The sequence below is a fragment of the Mustela erminea genome, chromosome 4, assembly GCF_009829155.1.
Source record: "Mustela erminea isolate mMusErm1 chromosome 4, mMusErm1.Pri, whole genome shotgun sequence".
Taxonomy (NCBI): domain Eukaryota; kingdom Metazoa; phylum Chordata; class Mammalia; order Carnivora; family Mustelidae; genus Mustela; species Mustela erminea.
This window is the reverse complement of record NC_045617.1, coordinates 120,740,290-120,755,662: the sequence shown is the minus strand read 5'-3', so window position 1 is coordinate 120,755,662 and position 15,373 is coordinate 120,740,290. Positions and strand designations below refer to the sequence as shown.

Here is a 15,373-nt window from a genome sequence, read left to right as displayed (position 1 = left end):
GTTAAGCAATTCATAGGTCTTCATATCTTTGGGTGGTTACTGGAGCTTTTCTAGGTTCCTTTGGTGGTGTCAGATTTGCCTGATTCTTCACGCTATATGTAACCTTGCATTGATTTCTATGCATTTGAAGGAAAAAAACACCTTTTCCTGTCTATACAGACTAATTTCATTAGATAAAGATCTTTACCTGTCAGTTTTAAGAGTGATGGGACTGCCTCTGGGATCTCAGGCAAGTGGAGATGAAGCTGTCATGTGGCTGTTGCCAGATCTACAGTTGAGTTTGTGTTTGGCAGGTCTGTGATGGGGGTGAGGTAGACATGGTTCCTCCTCATTCCCAGGTGGATAAGCCTCCTTTAAGACTACACTCAAGCAAAGATGGAGTTAAGTCATAGGGCCATTTCTGGGTCTGCAGTCAAGTCAGGCAACAGTAGGCCTATTGCCTGGGGGTGTAGATCCCACTGGGTTCCTGAGTGAGTGTACTCTGGGTCTCTGGATGAGCCCTGTGCTGGCAGGACTGGCTTCCAGGGCAGGAGAGCAGAGCTCGGCAAGGTCACAGGACTGCTTCACACTCTGTAGTCAGGACCAAGGCCAGCTGCTGACCTTCAATCAGGGATTGGATGAGTGTGTCTCTTGTACATTATCTGCTTAAGCAGTACTTTTTCTGGACTGCAGTAAAGTGGGGCTGGTACTGATCTCAGAGTTATTTCAGGATTGACAGCTGAGACTTTAGAAATAGGAGGGAAAAGTGCTTCATTTTCTTTCATTATTACTAGAATTGGAAACCTATCAGAACCTGTTAAAAATTCTAAATTTGCTGCCTTGAATTTCACGAATTCTCTTTAATTTTAAAAATGTCTTTTCTTCTTTTGTCCCCCATCTTCTGTTGCTGTAAACTCTGGTGTGGTAAACTCTGGTGCTCTAAACGCTGGTTAGTTTATGTTAATGACTTTTTAACAAGTCACAGGAGATCACTTCTTTGCCCTCTAAGGAATGTCCCTCCTTTCAGAATTTATAAAAACAACTAAAGAGTTGGAGGAGGAGTCAAGATGGCGGAGAAGTAGCAGGCTGAGACTACTTCAGCTAGCCGGAGATCAGCTAGATAGCTTATCTAAAGATTGCAAACACCTGAAAATCCATCGGCAGATCGAAGAGAAGAAGAACAGCAATTCTGGAAACAGAAAAACAACCACTTTCTGAAAGGTAGGACCGGCGGAGAAGTGAATCCAAAGCGACGGGAAGATAGACCCCGGGGGGAGGGGCCGGCTCCCGGCAAGCGGCAGAGCAACGGTGCACAAAATCAGGACTTTTAAAAGTCTGTTCCGCTGAGGGAAATCGCTCCAGAGGCTAAACCAGGGTGAAGCCCACGCGGGGTCAGCATGGCCTCAGGTCCTGCAGGGTCACAGAAGGATCAGGGGTGTCTGAGTGTCGCAGAGCTTGCGGGTATTGGAACGGGAAAGCCGGCTACAGAGACAGAGCCGACAGTAAGCTCACAGCTCGGTGTTACCTTGAACCGGTCTCAGGCTCGGTGAGCTCGGAGCACGGCCATGGGTCAGGCAGACGGGAGTAACTGGGTGCTGTTCTCTGAGGGCGCACTGAGGAGTGGGGCCCTGGGCTCTCGGCTCCTCCGGCCGGAGACCAGGAGGCCGCCATTTGTATTCCCCGTCCTCCAGAACTCTACGGAAAGAGCTCAGTGAACAAAAGCTCCTGAAAGCAAACCCGAGCGGATTACTCACCCCGGTCCCTGATAAGGGCGGTGCAATTCTGCCTGGGGCAAAGACACTTGAGAATCACTACAACAGGCCCCTCCCCCAGAAGATCAACAAGAAATACAGCCGAAACCAAGTTCACCTACCAAGGAGTGCGGTTTCAATACCAAGGAGAGCAGCAGAATTCCAAGGGGGAGAAAGCAAAGCACGGAACTCATGGCTTTTTCCCTGTGATTTTTTTTAGTCTTGCAGTTAATTTAGTTTTTTTCTTTTACATTTTTTGTTTTTTTTCTCACCTTCTGGAAAAAATTTTTTTTTTAACTTTTACCTTTTTCTTTTTTAACGTTTTTAAACTAGTTTATCTAATATATATATTTTTTCTTTTTTATAATTTTCTTATTTGTTTTCTTTTTTTAATTCTTTTCTTTTCTTTTCTTTTTTTTCTTTTTTCTTTTTTTTTCTTTCTCCTTTCTGAACCTCTTTTTATCCCCTTTCTCCCCCCTCACGATTTGGGATCTCTTCTAATTTGGTTAAAGCATATTTTCCTGGGGTTGTTGCCACCCTTTTAGTATTTTACTTGCTCCTTCATATACTCTTATCTGGACAAAATGACAAGATGGAAAAATTCAACACAAAAAAAAGAACAAGAGGCAGTACCGAAGGCTAGGAAACTAATCAATACAGACATTGGTAATATGACAGATCTAGAGTTCAGAATGACAATTCTCAAGGCTCTAGCCGGGCTCGAAAAAGGCATGGAAGATATTAGAGAAACCCTCTCGAGAGATATAAAAGCCCTTTCTGGAGAAATAAAAGAACTAAAATCTAACCAAGTTGAAATCAAAAAAGCTATTAGTGAGGTGCAATCAAAAATGGAGGCTCTCACTGCTAGGATAAATGAGGCAGAAGAAAGAATTAGTGATATAGAAGACCAAATGACAGAGAATAAAGAAGCTGAGCAAAAGAGGGACAAACAGCTACTGGACCACGAGGGGAGAATTCGAGAGATAAGTGACACCATGAGACGAAACAACATTAGAATAATTGGGATTCCAGAAGAAGAAGAAAGAGAGAGGGGAGCAGAAGGTATACTGGAGAGAATTATTGGGGAGAATTTCCCCAATATGGCAAAGGGAACGAGCATCAAAATTCAGGAGGTTCAGAGAACGCCCCTCAAAATCAATAAGAATAGGCCCACACCCCGTCACCTAATAGTAAAATTTACAAGTCTCAGTGACAAAGAGAAAATCCTGAAAGCAGCCCGGGAAAAGAAGTCTGTAACATACAATGGTAAAAATATTAGATTGGCAGCTGACTTATCCAAAGAGACCTGGCAGGCCAGAAAGAGCTGGCATGACATTTTCAGAGCACTAAACGAGAAAAACATGCAGCCAAGAATACTATATCCAGCTAGGCTATCATTGAAAATAGAAGGAGAGATTAAAAGCTTCCAGGACAAACAAAAACTGAAAGAATTTGCAAACACCAAACCAGCTCTACAGGAAATCTTGAAAGGGGTCCTCTAAGCAAAGAGAGAGCCTACAAGTGGTAGATCAGAAAGGAACAGAGACCATATACAGTAACAGTCACCTTACAGGCAATACAATGGCACTAAATTCATATCTCTCAATAGTTACCCTGAATGTTAATGGGCTAAATGCCCCTGTCAAAAGACACAGGGTATCAGAATGGATAAAAAAAACAAAACCCATCTCTATGTTGCCTCCAAGAAACTCATTTTAAGCCCGAAGACACCTCCAGATTTAAAGTGAGGGGGTGGAAAAGAATTTACCATGCTAATGGACATCAGAAGAAAGCAGGAGTGGCAATCCTTATATCAGATCAATTAGATTTTAAGCCAAAGACTATAATAAGAGATGAGGAAGGACACTATCATACTCAAAGGGTCTGTCCAACAAGAAGATTTAACAATTTTAAATATCTATGCCCCCAACGTGGGAGCAGCCAACTATATAAACCAATTAATAACAAAATCAAAGAAACACATCAACAATAATACAATAATAGTAGGGGACTTTAACACTCCCCTCACTGAAATGGACAGGTCATCCAAGCAAAAGATCAGCAAGGAAATAAAGGCCTTAAACGACACACTGGACCATATGGACATCACAGATATATTCAGAACATTTCATCCCAAAGCAACAGAATACACATTCTTCGCTAGTGCACATGGAACATTCTCCAGAATAGATCACATCCTCGGTCCTAAAGCAGGAGTCAACAGGTATCAAAAGATTGGGATCATTCCCTGCATATTTTCAGACCACAATGCTCTAAAGCTAGAACTCAACCACAAAAGGAAGTTTGGAAAGAACCCAAATACATGGAGACTAAACAGCATCCTTCTAAAGAATGAATGGGTCAACTGGGAAATTAAAGCAGAATTGAAAAAATTCATGGAAACAAATGATAATGAAAATACAACGGTTCAAAATCTGTGGGACACAACAAAGGCAGTCCTGAGAGGAAAATATATAGCGGTACAAGCCTTTCTCAAGAAACAAGAAAGGTCTCAGGTACACAACATAACCCTACACCTAAAGGAGCTGGAGAAAGAACAAGAAAGAAACCCTAAGCCCAGCAGGAGAAGAGAAATCATAAAGATCAGAGCAGAAATCAATGAAATAGAAACCAAAAAAAAAAAAAAAAAACAATAGAACAAATCAACAAAACTAGGAGCTGGTTCTTTGAAAGAATTAAAAAAATTGATAAACCCCTGGCCCGACTTATCAAAAAGAAAAGAGAAAGGACCCAAATAAATAAAATCATGAATGAAAGAGAAGAGATCACAACTAACACCAAAGAAATACAAACTCTTACAAGAACATACTATGAGCACCTCTACGCCAACAAATTTGAAAATCTGGAAGAAATGGATGCATTCCTAGAAACATATAAACTACCACAACTGAACCAGGAAGAAATAGAAAGCCTGAACAGACCCATAACCAGTAAGGAGATTGAAACAGTCATTAAAAATCTCCAAACAAACAAAAGCCCAGGGCCAGACGGCTTCCCGGGGGAATTCTACCAAACATTTGAAGAAGAACTAATTCCTATTCTCCTGAAACTGTTCCAAAAAATAGAAATGGAAGAAAAACTTCCAAACTCATTTTATGAGGCCAGCATCACCTTGATCCCCAAACCAGACAAGGATCCCATCAAAAAAGAGAGTTATAGACAAATACCCTTGATGAACACAGATGCGAAAATACTCAACAAAATACTAGCCAATAGGATTCAACAGTACATTAAAAAGATTATTCACCACGACCAAGTGGGATTTATTCCAGGGCTGCAAGGTTGGTTCAACATCCACAAATCAGTCAATGTGATACAACTCATCAATAAAAGAAAGAACAAGAACCATATGATACTCTCAATAGATGCTGAAAAAGCATTTGACAAAGTACAGCATCCCTTCCTGATCAAAACTCTTCACAGTGTAGGGATAGAGGGCACATACCTCAATATCATCAAAGCCATCTATGAAAACCCACCGCAAATATCATTCTCAATGGAGAAAAACTGAAAGCTTTTCCGCTAAGGTCAGGAACACGGCAGGGATGTCCATTATCACCACTGCTATTCAACATAGTACTAGAGGTCCTAGCCTCAGCAATCAGACAACAAAAGGAAATTAAAGGCATCCAAATCGGCAAAGAAGAAGTCAAATTATCACTCTTTGCAGATGATATGATACTATATGTGGAAAACCCAAAAGACTCCACTCCAAAACTGCTAGAACTTCTACAGGAATTCAGTAAAGTGTCAGGATATAAAATCAATGCACAGAAATCAGTTGCATTTCTCTACACCAACAGCAAGACAGAAGAAAGAGAAATTAAGGAGTCAATCCCATTTACAATTGCACCCAAAACCATAACATACCTAGGAATAAACCTAACCAAAGAGGCACAGAATCTATACTCATAAAACTATAAAGTACTCATGAAAGAAATTGAGGAAGACACAAAGAAATGGAAAAATGTTCCATGCTCCTGGATTGGAAGAATAAATATTGTGAAAATGTCTATGCTACCTAAAGCAATCTACACATTTAATGCAATTCCTATCAAAGTACCATCCATCTTTTCCAGAGAAATGGAACAAATAATGCTAAAATTTATATGGAACCAGAAAAGACCTCGAATAGCCAAAGGGATATTGAAAAAGAAAGCCAACGTTGGTGGCATCACAATTCCGGACTTCAAGCTCTATTACAAAGCTGTCATCATCAAGACAGCATGGTACTGGCACAAAAACAGACACATAGATCAATGGAACATAATAGAGAGCCCAGAAATAGACCCTCAACTCTATGTTCAACTAATCTTCGACAGAGCAGGAAAGAATGTCCAATGGAAAAAAGACAGCCTCTTCAATAAATGGTGCTGGGAAAATTGGACAGCCACATGCAGAAAAATGAAATTCGACCATTTCCTTACACCACACACAAAAATAGACTCAAAATGAATGAAGGACCTCAATGTGCAAAAGGAATCCATCAAAATCCTTGAGGAGAACACAGGCAGCAACCTCTTCGACCTCAGCCGCAGCAACATCTTCCTAGGAACAACGCCAAAGGCAAGGGAAGCAAGGGCAAAAATGAACTATTGGGATTTCATCAAGATCAAAAGCTTTTGCACAGCAAAGAAAACAGTTAACAAAATCAAAAGACAACTGACAGAATGGGAGAAGATATTTGCAAACGACATATCAGATAAAGGACTAGTGTCCAGAATCTATAAAGAACTTAGCAAACTCAACACCCAAAGAACAAATAATCCAATCAAGAAATGGGCAGAGGACATGAACAGACATTTCTGCAAAGAAGACATCCAGATGGCCAACAGACACATGAAAAAGTGCTCCATATCACTCGGCATCAGGGAAATACAAATCAAAACCACAATGAGATATCACCTCACACCAGTCAGAATGGCTAAAATCAACAAGTCAGGAAATGACAGATGCTGGCGAGGATGCGGAGAAAGGGGAACCCTCCTACACTGCTGGTGGGAATGCAAGCTGGTGCAGCCACTCTGGAAAACAGCATGGAGGTTCCTCAAAATGTTGAAAATAGAACTGTCCTATGACCCAGCAATTGCACTATTGGGTATTTACCCTAAAGATACAAACGTAGTGATCCAAAGGGGCCCGTGCACCTGAATGTTTATAGTAGTAATGTCCACAATAGCCAAACTATGGAAAGAACCTAGATGTCCATCAACAGATGAATGGATCAAGAAGATGTGGTATATATACACAATGGAATACTATGCAGCCATTAAAAGAAATGAAATCTTGCCATTTGCGACAACATGGATGGAACTAGAGCGTATCATGCTTAGCGAAATAAGTCAAGCAGAGAAAGACAACTATCATATGATCTCCCTGATATGAGGAAGTGGTGATGCAACATGGGAGCTTAAGTGGGTAGGAGAAGAATCAATGAAACAAGATGGGATTGGGAGGGAGACAAACCATAAGTGACTTTTAATCTCACAAAACAAACTGAGGGTTGCTGGGGGGAGGGGGTTTGGGAGAAGGGGGTGAGATTATGGACATTGGGGAGGGTATGTGCTTTGGTGAGTGCTGTGAAGTGTGTAAACCTGGTGATTCACAGACCTGTACCCCTGGGGATAAAAATATATGTTTATAAAAAATAAAAAATTATAAAGAAAAACAACAAAAACTGATGATCAAAATAAAGATTTAAAATTAAAAAAAAAACTAAAGATTTGAGCGAAAAGACAATGAAGCTCAAGGTACAACAGAATTAGAAGTAAAACAAAACAAAAAACTGAGCACAGAAGAATGGATGGGTGACCTACGGACAATGGAATTGATAAACAATCCATTATCAGAGAACACAGAGGACACTGGGGTACAAAAAAAGTACAGACAAAAATAATAATTTGAATATTCTATTGTTTGTCGAAGATTAGTTGACCATAGAGTTGAGGGTCCATATCTGGGCTCTCTATTCTCTTCCATTGATCTGTGTGTCTGTTTTTGTGCCAGTACCATGCTTCCTTGGGAATCACAGCTTTGTAATAGAGCTGGAAATCAGACAATGTGATGCTCTCAGGTTTGTTTTTCCTTTTCAACATTTCCTTGGTGATTCAGGGTCTTTTCTGGTTCTGTAAAAATTTTAGGATTATTTGTTCCAGTTCTTTGAAAATGCCATTGGTATTGCACTGCTGGGTATTTACGCTAAAGATACAGATATAATGAAAAGAAGTGGCACATGTGCCCCAGTGTTCATAGCAGTAATGTCCACAATAGCCAAACTGTGAGAGTAGTTGAGATGCCCTTCAAGAGATAAATGGATGAAGGAGATATGGTCCATATATACAATGGAATATTACTCAGCCATCAGAAAGGATGAATAACCACCATTTGCATCAACGTGGATAGATCTGGAAGGGATTATGCTAAGTGAAATAAGTCAAGCAGAGAAAGACAATTGTCATATGGTTTCACATATATGTGGAACATAAGAAATAGCATGGAAGACATTAGGAAAAGAAAGGGCAGAGTCAGAGGGGGAGATGAACCATGAAAGACTATGGACTCTGGGAAACAGACTGAGAGTATTAGAGGGGAGGGGTTGCGGAGATAGGTTAGCCTGGTGATGGGTATTAAGGAGGGCATCTATTGCAAGGAGCCCCACGTGTTGTACGTGAATGATGAATCATGGAACACTACATTGGAAACTAATGAAGTACTGTAGAGTGACTAACATAACATAACAAAAAATAAAGTAAAAAATACAATAAAATAACATCTACATTTAAAAAATAAATATATGTGGGGGTGCGTGGGTGGCTCAGTGGGTTAAAGCCTTTGCCTTCAGCTCAGGTCATGATCCCAGGGTCCTGGGATCGAGCCCTGTGCCAGGCTCTCTGCTCAGCAGGGAGCCTGCTTCCTCTTTTCCCTGCCTGTCTCTCTGCCTACTTGTAATCTCTGTCTGTGAAATAAATAAATAAATGAAATCTTTTAAAATTAAAAAAAAAAGCAAAATAAAATAAAAATAAATAAATAAATATTTTCTTGGGTCAGGAATCTGGTTCATCCTTATAAGGTAGTCTCAGAAATGAGACCATGAAGCAGTACCTTTTCCTTTATGCATTTATATTTTTGGCCACAATAAGCTGGTACAATGGACTTGGTGTTTGTGTCCCTCCCAGATTTATATGTTGAATCCTAATTCCCAATGTGATTGTAGGTAGAGGTTGGGCTTTTAGGAGGTAATGAGACTGTGGGGGTGGCATCCTTATGAATGGATTATATTAGTATCCCTATAAAAGGACCCCAGAGAGAGGTCTCCCATTTTTTGCTACAGTAAGGAGATGGCATTCTGCAACTTGGAGGGGGTTTCTCACCAGAACCTGACCATACTAACACCCTGATACCAGACTTCCAGCCTTCAGTACTATGAAAAATAAATTTTTATTGTTTGTAAGCTACTTGATCTATGGTACTTTGTATAGCACCCTAAACTAAGACAAATAGAATGTGAAAGCAGGATTTCTTTCTTTGTTCTCATGTTCCCATCAGTGTAGTGGAGAGAAGGAGGCCCACTTTAAGTCTTTTATTATTTTACTCAATCTTATGGCTGAAACCGTTCAGAGACATTTAACATGTTCTCTCTCTCCCCCCCCCCCACTCCTCCTCCTCTTTCTTCTTCTTCACTTCTTTCATTCATTTTTCTTCTTGTCTCCTTTCCCCTATTTCCTTATTGTTGTTTATATCTCTATGCTTTTTTGTTTGTTTGTACAATCTGTTTACTAATGTTGATAAGCTACTTAAGCATTGGTAATGATTGTCTCAGATTCAGGCATTATTTTTTCCATTAATCTGGGGAATTGCCTTTTACAAAGTATTTTTTAACTAAACCATATGTTGACAGCAACGAGATAAAGGGTTAAATATGAGATCGAAATTATTGTGTTAGAAGTGATGGTTTCCTCAAGAACCAATACTATAATATTTAAGGAGAAAAATTATCTCTGCATTTTATCACATATTTTTCTGAAGTCAAAACACAAAAAAATGGGTGTCTTGGAGTTTTTGAATAATTTCTAATGATAGATTACTCTTAATTTTACTACATTTTTGTCTGAAATGCTACAATTTTATTCAAAGTAAAGCTTGCGGGAGAGGGAAGAGAGGAAAGTAAGTTCCAGATTCTATTTTCTCAGCTGTTTTGGAATTTGAAGCCATTTAGATTAAGTCATCTTTCATACATGTTCTTTAACTCCTCCATTTTCCCCATTTCCTAGTCTAAGATTTTTACATCTCTTATAGATTCTGTTGGAGATTTTGCTAGTTTTTCCTGATAACCTCTTATAATCATTCCAAGGAAATCGTTTGTCTTTTATTTATTCTTTTGGATAAGTGATGGATTTCCTTTTAGGAAACATCATAAACTAAGGGAATATTGGGTAAATACACCAGTCTCAAAGTAAAAGTAAAAATAATCATATCAGAAATTTTCCCAGAACCCTCAGAATACCTTTGAGTAGTGGAATTAACAAATAGGAAGAAAACACATGAATGGATATTAAAGAAATTGACAGAAATAAGAACATATTAAAAAAATTCCCCCCATGAAGATTAATTCCTATTCTATAGTCTTAGAAAAGGAGCAATAAAAGTGAGCTTTTTAGATGAGAGATGACAGAGATTAGCATCCCTTTTGTATGAATCATGTCCTCTTATTGTAATAGTGGTGGGTTGTGGGATAGCCATTTGATAGGGAGCATTGATATCTCTCAGTGGGTTGGTTTGCTGTAACATCATTTTACTTAAAAAAATCATTTTTCTCTCTGTTTTTCTTTCTATATATTCAGCTCATTTATTTTTAAGTATTTCCTTTTCACTTGTTCAGTATGTTTTTTAGAACATTTTTCAGACTTACCAGGAGTCTATAATAAACATATAGCTGAAATAAACTAAAGAAATAACTTAGATCACAGATACTGGATCAGTGACTGAGTTACTATTTAAACCATAAATTCTTTTTTTTTTAGACCGTAAATTATTTTTCTAAGAAATAGCAAGCTCTCACAGTTATATTGAAGTATGTTATGGGTTGAATATTCTTATTTTAAGAATGACTTTTGGTTTTTGGATTTTCTGAACCCTAAGTTTGATAGGCCTTCAGGAACAGTTGAGTAGATGAAGCCCATTTTAGTTTTTCACTTCTTTCCTGAGTCCAGAATTGAAAGCTTTCAGTAGATTGGTATTTACACACTACCACGTCTCTCCTTTCTTTTCTTTGATCTGCCACAACTCTCTTTCTTATTTTATTCTCTTCTATCTTCCTGTTCATATTTAAAACTCTGAATACTGTTTTTCAAGATAAATAACAATTTTGTGATAAGCAAATTATTTTGTGATCTCCCCCCCATTTTAAAAAGAGATTTTATTGAATTATGTCTGCACTCAACATGGGACTTAAATTCACAACTTCAAGATTAAGTGTCACAAGATCCCCCAGCTGAGCCAGCCAGGTGCCCCAGCATCATTTCCCTTTATGTTAATTTTCTTTTAATCACAAGGGTGAGTTTTTAAAAAATGACACTACTCTCACAGCAGGAAGAAGGAATGATAAGCTCTCATTTTCCCTGTATAAGGGATAATAGTAGTCTCTTAACATTGCTTGAGACCAAGGTATTTTTATTGAAGAGGAAATTATTAGTCATTACTACAGACTTTTCTAAAGTTAAATATTTCATTTTAATGTTTTTTTTTTGTACATGGTATATGTTTTATGTTGATAATATTTTCTTAAGAACATCAGTGATCTGGACCTCAGGGCCATCAAATCATCTATGACATGTGCATAGGGGTTTTAGTTCTGGCAAAGACAGAACTTAAGACGGCTGGGCAGTGGTCTATCAATCCTCTTCAATGACCACCTTTTGTCACTCACCATCTTGTTGGAAATTAAAACTCCTGAAGGATTGTAACTGTTGTCTTACTTTAAACCAAAATTCCCTAAATTCATCAATTAATTTCTTTCAATTATCTTTTTAGGTTACTTTATTGCTTCTGTTCTTTTTAAACATATACATAAAATATATTAAATATTGGGAAATGCTTCTGTTATTAATTGTTGTTTCAGTTAGTGATTTAAACATTTCACTGTGTAAAAATTTCTCAGTGAACTGTGGAACTTCTGGATAAAAAGGAAAAAGGGAAAGGAGACAGATATGTGAGACTGAATTGAAATAGAGAGCCTGAGTTGAAACAGGCATTTTGTGAAAAATTCCTTGGATTCTACAGGAGACTGACATATACTAGAAATAAGAGATGCAAAGGAACTTACTTGTGGGTACTGGAGTTGACCCTAAAAAACAAAACCAAGAAAAATAGGATTTTTTTGGTATAATATACAGTTTCCTACCATATTTTTCCAGAAAGACTTTTTAAAAATGGGACATTTACAGAGCACCACACCAATCCTACATTTATTTCTAAAGCAACTTGGCAATTTTGATGGGCCTGGAGAAAAAAAACAGAAAATAGCACTTATTCTACATGTTTTTCATATATATTTAGCCATTTAACTATTTCATTTATAGTTGAACTATTTATGAAGTAAAATTTTTCAGTATTTGAATTTTCTTACCACATTTAATTCCCTCAGATTTCCTCATGTAATCTGCTCCTGCTATCTGTCTTAGTCTGGGGGTCAATTTGCTTTTGTTATTTTATTATTATCATTATCATCACCATCATTATTATTATTCAGTACATGTATCTCAGAGTGCAAAGTCAAGAAATTGCTCACAATAGGCTTAACACATTTCCCCTGGTGATGTTATTACACATCACATGAATATATATATTTTTCTATTAATGAGGAATATATGCTTTCTAAAGATTATCAGTAAACTACATATTTCAAAACAATTTGAAGAGTTTTCCAAAAGCTAGAAATGGCAGCCCTTAGATAGTATAGAAGACCAAAATGTATTATGAGGAGAAAACAGCAAGAAAGCCAATGAATAACACTGATTCTCCCACAGAAAAACACCACTATTTGAGGTCATTTTGTCTGGCACATATTGAAGAAAATTAACATTGATAATATATTCCTTCTTTCCTTCATTCTGTCAATGTTCATCAAGAAATATTTACCAATTTTGTATTCCAGGCACTGTACTCAACACATGGGATCTAGCTCTGAGTGAAAGACTCTGTTTTTAGGAGCTTCTGACCAGAGGTGTCAGGCTTAAGCTTTAGGATGTGCACAGAAATGTTTCACTTCTATTAAAGGTAAATTTAAAGTTAAAATTAAAATAGTTTCATTGAATCCATAAATGCATATTTTTAAACTTTCAATTTACTATTCAGTTGAGTGGGAAAGAAATAGAAAAAATGGCAATATTTCAAAGACATGAAAATGTTAATATCCCGATCTCTTAATTTAGAAAAGCTAATGCATCAGCAAATATATTTCCATTCTGAAAGCAGATGCAAGGTTATTTCATAAAGCAAAGCTGAATTTGCTCAGCACTCTTCAAAAGGGAGTTGAAATTCAGGCTCTCCTACATTGAAGCTTCAACTAAAATTTTCTTCTTCCATTTGTCTTTTCATTCCTTCATCTTACCCTTTATTTTTTTCATGAAAAACATTTAAATGGGAAATATGTCCTGTTTATTATTATCAGATTATTATATATATCTATAGGATAATTACATGTTTTAAAGTCTATATTCATTTTAATAATTAGTGCTTTTTTGCAGAGAAAATTAGAATTTATAACCTAAAAACAAGTTTCTTTTAGGTTTTCCAACTGTGCATAGTATATAGTCATAAAATATAAAAATTAGATTTCCCCCCCTCCTGGCACTTCGAGAATAGTTTCTTATGACAGTCTTCCTAAGGGAGATTTTACATCCCTCTGCTGAACTCTTAGGATTTTTGGCTTATCCTTGCTAAGATATTCCACTTTTTAAAAAATTTTATTTTAATAAACATATAATGTATTTTTAGTCCCAGGGGTACAGGTCTGTGAATCGCCAGGTTTAAACACTTCACAGCATTCACCATAGCACATACCCTCCCCAATGTCCATAACCCATCACCCTATCCCAACCCCCCTCCCCCCAGCAACCCTCAGTTTGTTTTGTGAGATTAAGAGTCTCTTGTGGTTTGTCTCCCTCCCGATCACATCTGGATATTTCACTTTAATTTCATCCCTTTCTCATCTCAAACATGAAACCTGGTTCATGTCAAAACCCACCTAACTGTCCATGAGAGGGGCTTTAAATGTGAAGTGATCATCTAACCATAGAAGTGGTTGCCCTCTGAGTCCTGTTATCACATTGTTTTCAGACTCATTTGCTAAAATGCAATTCTGTTTGTATTCTTTGAAAACTTCTTGCAAAACCAAACTCTTAATATAACATCCTTCATAATTTAGTCTTATACCCTTCTCCAGACTTCTTTCTTCCTGACAGCAACACCTCCCTTCTGTTACTAGTCTTTAAACCCAACACAGAATCAGAGGAAGATGACACTGAGAACAAACTTGAGGACATTCCATTTACAAAATTTTAGTGAATGATTCTCTCCCTGATACAGACTTAAAGAAAGACACTGCCTGAATTTCATGAAATATTACATAATTCCTGTCTCAGTAACATCCCAGATGCTTCTCTCCAAATGGCATTTACTACCCTCTGTCATTTTAAGTTGTCTTATTACACCCAGGCCCAAGGGCTTCTCATTGTTATTATGAAGTTCTCTACACTTGGGATCTGATATTTTGGCTTCTGTTTTCAGTGTAAGCTTCCATAGTGTACACTATTGTCTGCGTTTCACTGATGAAGTAAATTGCCTAAAGTCTTCCAGCTCTTAATTGGATATGAACCCATTTGAACCCTAGCAGCCTGGCTCCAAAACCCTTACCTCTAACATTGTTGTTTTATCCCCACCCTTCTCCCCAGGTCCTCCTTCTTGAATTTTACTTCTTTGACACTTTTCCTTTACATGATTTTTTCTTTTATTTATTTATTTTTTTGAGGGAGACAGGGAAAGTCAGGGAGTAGGGGGAAGGGCAGAAGGAAAGAGAATCTTAAGCAGGCTCCACACCCAGGTCAGGGCCCAATGTGGGGCTCAATTTCATGACCCTGAGATCATGTACATGATTTTTAATTTCTCGCTCCTTCTTTTTGCTCTGTTCTTTTCTGCTGTGAGACATTCTTTTAAACTAGAGAGGATTGTTAACCTGTCTTTAGCTACAGACCAAGAAGGTGGAGGTTCTGTTCTGAGAATCTCAATTTAACACCACATTACTTTATCTCTTTCCAAGATTTATAGATAAATGAAAAGAATATGATTATCTTCCTTTTATAAAACAAATGCTTAAGGGTCTGCTATGTTTTATGTGGTAGTATAATATATACTGGAGATGAAGAAATGAACAGAGGAACAATGTGCCTGTACTTGCAGACTTAGCAGTTTAGTAAAGAATACAGGCACATTAGCAATTAGTTTCATCAATGTGGTGGACATTCATACTAAAGGAGTACTCAATCTATATGGTATCAAAACTCTCTAGAAATTATTAAGATCTCCTTTAATGAAAGATAGCTTGGTGTGCTGGGGGGTTTGACTTT

The 15,373-nt window shown here is 37.7% G+C and overlaps 1 protein-coding gene across 10 annotated transcripts in view; it reads right to left on the bottom strand.

The window, feature by feature from the left end:
- Positions 1–15,373, bottom strand: part of TSBP1 (testis expressed basic protein 1) — a 264,417-nt gene that overhangs the window by 13,008 nt on the left and 236,036 nt on the right. For 9 of the 10 annotated variants that reach the window (XM_032340735.1, XM_032340741.1, XM_032340745.1 and 6 more), the window contains one exon: positions 12,073–12,093. The exons of the other annotated variant lie outside the window; for it this stretch is intronic. In XM_032340735.1, coding sequence (XP_032196626.1) covers positions 12,073–12,093 — 21 coding nt within the window. The remainder of the gene's footprint in view (positions 1–12,072; positions 12,094–15,373) is intronic. 10 annotated transcript variants of the gene reach the window in all.